Below are 4,526 nucleotides of genomic sequence, written 5' to 3'. Positions count from 1 at the left end.
TTCAGCTAACCCTTCTAATATAGTTCTATCGGCCGCACTGACTAAATTCGACCGTGAATCAATTGAGTCGGGTTTGTCTAAATCTTCGCCGAATTCCAGGGGTTCAATTGAACCCAGGTTAGGAACCACTGCCCTGGAGAGAGATGACGAAAAAAAAATATTACCAGCTTGATAAGATAGCATGTTGTGGACTATTATCAGCCCAACAATTAGGCAGATAATTTATTAAGGGGATGATAAAGTCCCGAACAGGAAGTAGATAATAGTTGCATTCTAACGACGACGATAAACTTGTCATTAAACACCGAATGTGTTTGCTTAATGTTAAGTTAGTCGTGAAAGCACAAACAAGTTTGGTTTAGTCAGTCAGGCTTGTCGTTATACAGTCAAAAGGTTTGGTTTAACGACTGGTTAAGTTAAACAGTCAACAGGTTAAGTTCAACGACAAGTCAGGTTTGTGGATAAACCATCAACATATTAGGTTTAACCACCAGTTAGGCTTATGGTTAACCAGCATGGCCCAGGCTTGTGAGCGACAGAAACAATTTGTTCAACAGAAACTCCAGCAGCTAGAGGAGGAGAGAAAAGCTCTACACTCTAACCTAGATGCTTACGTTGATAAGGTACGCACACAGTTAGCTCAATAAGAAGTTGATTAATAGTACTAACTGCCTCATTGATTATAAAATCTATAAACCTACTTACATCTTTTTATTTTTTATGTTTATAAACTATTTGCATTTAAAGAAATGAATTGTGAACCCACTAATTAAACGAATTTTAAAGGTTGTACGCAATATATACACTTACACACACACACACTCACACACACACACACACACATATATATATATATATATATATATATATATATATATATATATATATATATATATATATATATATATATATATATATATATACCAGGTGTTAAAGAAAGTGAAGGAATTTATGAGCCATCAAGAGGGAAGCCAGAAAGAATTTCTTGAGATTTGTAATTTAATCGACAGTGCAATCATTTACCTGATAGGAAAACTAGACTCGGTTACAGGTATGTCGGAACGTCGAAGCGATTTTAAAAATGGTCGTAGTGGTTTTTGAAATATCACCGATGGTTCCTTTCCCTAAACATCGATTTAAAATTAAATATTTTTAAAATTAATACATATATATTTTGTTTTTAATTTTAGTCCAAAATGAATCGTGCAAGGCTGAACAAGACACACAAAATGACTATCACGGTAAGAGCCATTATGCTAACAAAATATTGACCATAACAATTTTTTTTACTTTAAAAATAAAATTAGATTTAAAATTACATCAAAAGTCTAAGTTGGCATTAACGTTCTACTGATTCTGTATACAGATGAAGTCCTGTCTAAAGCACTGACTCGACTTGACGCCCAGGAAAGGGACATCAACTCACTGAAGGAAAGGGCGGACAACTCTCAAGAAAAGTTCAACGAGTTCAGCAAATGGAAACTACGGGTGACAACCCAGCTGATGGAGATGAGAGCAAAGTTGGAGGAGATTGATCAGCGGCAGCTGAACGTCGTGAAAAGCGTCAAGGGACAAATTAAAGTTAGCGAACAGGCTGAGAAAGATAAGGCTGAAAAAGAAAAGGTTGAAAAAGAAAAGGCTAAAAAAGAAAACGCTGATAAAGAAAAGGTTGAAAAAGAAAAGGCTGAAAAAGAAAAGGCTGATAAAGAAAAGGCTGAAAAAGAAATCACTGAAAAAGAAAAAGTCAACGAGGTAAAACATGGTAAGGAACCCATAAGGCTTATGGAGGATAAGGAAGAATTGGCTAGCCAGATCCGGAGTCTGAAAGAAAGCCAGCACACCCTGAAGATGGAACTGGATTTGGTCACAGTGAAGCTAGCGACTCTCGAGGCTAACGTTAACATGGCAAGCTGTGACGTCAGGGACTTGAGCTGCAAGATGGCGGGGCTGGAGAACCAGGTCAGAAAGCACACAGCCAGCAGTAAAGATGGTGTTGATGGAAAGGTGAGTTCAACACACTAGCACTATGGCGGTTTGATAATGGTACTTCAATACACACTAAATAAGTCGATATAATAATATATGATATGCAAGTTATTGATTATTAAATAAGCCAGCAGTAAAGATGGTGTTGATGGTAAGGTGAGTTCAACATCCTAGCACTATGGCGGTTTGATTATGGTACTTGAAATATACACAAATTGATTTAACGTAATGGTATATAATATACAGGTATTGATTATTAAATAAGTATTACATTTTAAAATTTTCTTAATCATTTAAATATGTGGTCGTGTAAGATATAACATAACCATCATTATGCTGTGGTGTTTCTTCCAGACTTTTTTCTCCGGGGGGGGGGGAGCACTTGATATTTTTGTGGTGGGTGGGGCGGGGCGGACAACATTTACCAGGGTGGCGGACAATGGTAAAAGTATAAAAAGTATAAAAAGTATAGGTTTTCTATATAAATTCCATTTCGTTCTGGGAGGGCGGGAGAGAGAGAAGCCTGGAAGAAACTCTGGCATGCCGAGGTGCTTTCAAAAGCAGATCTGGGTTTAATTTATCATTTTCTTTCAGGGCAAGTCAGAAATAAACATTTTGATGATAGGAAAATCAGGACAAGGAAAAAGTTCAACTGGAAATTCCATTCTCGGCAGCTCCGTCCTAGCAGGAGCTTGTGTAGAGGGCAGCAAGTCTAGAAGCGAGATCGCCACGGCCGTGATGGACGGCTACACCATCACCGTGGTGGACAACCGCGGCATCTACGAGTGCTTCACCTGCGATGATCTGGGTTTCGCCTCATCGCACGTCAACCCCGTCGTGTCTGACGCCAAGAAAGAACAGCTCACTCTCGCGTTTTCTCTCTGTCCCAAAGGTTTCAACGCCGTGTTGTTTGTGTTTAAGTACGGTACAAAGTTCAGCATGGAAGATCAAAGCTGCCTTAAACGATTGAAACAAGTCTTGGGAGACGACTTCATCCACAAGTTCGGTGTTCTGGTCGTGACGTGCGGTGACTTGTTTGAGTATAACCAGAAGCAGAACAAGAAGCCGAGGTCGTTCAGCGAGTGGATAGAGCACCCGAAAAACGATCTGAGAGAGTTGTACCTGGAGTGTGGCAAGAGAGCCGTACTGTTCTACAACTCCACAACAGATAAAACCCAGAGGACGAAACCTGTCTTTCAGCTGTTGGAGTTGATACAGAAATCTAAATATTCTGGTCAACGCTTGCTGTACTCACGATAGATAGTTCTAATTAATACAACATAGCTACATTTACATATATCCAGGGGCGTAGCGAGGGGGGGGGGCGGGGGTGCGGACCGCACCGGGTGACACCATTTAGGGGGGTGACACCAAGGCAAAAAATAGCAAAATATATAGAGAAAAACTCGAGGGGGGAGGGTGCAAATCGAAAGTTTGAGAGGGGGGGGGGTGCAAATCGAAAATTTGCAAGTTTGTCCCTGGGAAGGGTCTCTATGCCTCTAGGGGGGGGGGGGGGTGACACCATTAAGTGCCGCACCGGGTGACACCCGACCTCGCTACGCCACTGCATATATCAATGATGTGATGTTACATATTATGATAAAAACGTACATGTAAAATTTGAATTCAATATCTCGTCTATTAAGTTTATAATTGTTTTTCGAAATTATACAATTGGAAATCTAACTGCGCTAATAACATTGTAACCTTATTATAACTCTATTATGTCTTTGTTTTATATTGTATGTTTGTGTAATTGGATTTACCCAAGCATGTAATAAATTTGAAGGAAACTCACATTCATTCATACTTAGATTTCCCAGTTGGGGTTTTCCCAGTGACACGTCATTTAATGCACTTAATGTTTCTGTGGTCCTACCTTATATAGAATGTGAAGTAGATTAAGCATGGAGTAACACATGCTTAATTTCCAATGATGGAAAATAAATGCCTACTTACATTTACAAAAAATACCTATTAAAATTATACCATCATTTGTTCCGTTCGTTAATTAATATTTTTTATTCGATATTTTTATAGTTACACATGCGGCACATACACACACACACACGCACGCACACACACACCAAACACACACGCACATACTCGACTAAAGCAAAGTAAAAGCCCGTACCGCGTGAAGCTGACACAATCATTTACAACCTTTTCTATTCTTGTCTACTCTATATGTTCTTAAGGGTAATTTACTATATTGAAAACAACCCAAAAATTTACTGGTAGCTGTTTGCTTTCTAATAACAACATAACAACACAATTTTAATTTTTTAAAGTCATTTGAATGTTGTCACAAAGAAAAAGGTGGGCTACTAAACATCAACATTGTCATTTGATAATATCATATCTTAACTAGTAATCAAATGGTAGACACACAAAACTTGCTTTATTATTGGCAATATAGAAAGCAGTGGCGTAGCCAGGATCGTCTTAAGGGGGTTTCGATTTGCACCCCCCCCCCCCCTCAAACTTCCGATTTGCACCCCCCTTCAAACTTTCGATTTGCACCCCCCCCCCCCTCAAAC

At 39.2% G+C, this 4,526-nt stretch overlaps 1 protein-coding gene across 1 annotated transcript; it reads left to right on the top strand.

Moving 5' to 3' along the window:
* The first annotated feature begins 241 nt into the window (after window positions 1-241).
* LOC131944757 (centriolin-like) lies at window positions 242-3,285 on the top strand. The gene is made up of 5 exons (XM_059305564.1): window positions 242-623; window positions 928-1,051; window positions 1,191-1,241; window positions 1,367-2,004; window positions 2,581-3,285. The coding sequence occupies exons 1-5, from the start codon at window positions 516-518 to the stop codon at window positions 3,244-3,246; spliced, it is 1,587 nt and encodes a 528-aa protein (XP_059161547.1). The 5' UTR covers window positions 242-515; the 3' UTR covers window positions 3,247-3,285.
* The last annotated feature ends 1,241 nt before the right edge of the window (window positions 3,286-4,526 follow it).

Source organism: Physella acuta, unplaced genomic scaffold (assembly GCF_028476545.2).
Source record: "Physella acuta isolate Inbredline_101_S28 unplaced genomic scaffold, ASM2847654v3 ptg000508l, whole genome shotgun sequence".
Classification (NCBI taxonomy): Eukaryota; Metazoa; Mollusca; class Gastropoda; family Physidae; genus Physella; species Physella acuta.
This window is presented reverse-complemented; position numbering and strand designations above follow the sequence as displayed.

Coding starts and splice junctions, on each gene's coding strand:
- LOC131944757 (XM_059305564.1), top strand. CDS start 516: ATGGCCCAGGCTTGTGAGCGACAGAAACAATTTGTTCAACAGAAACTC. Junction 1,242..1,366: donor CACACAAAATGACTATCACG/GTAAGAGCCATT, acceptor TTCTGTATACAG/ATGAAGTCCTGTCTAAAGCA. Junction 2,005..2,580: donor AAGATGGTGTTGATGGAAAG/GTGAGTTCAACA, acceptor ATTTTCTTTCAG/GGCAAGTCAGAAATAAACAT.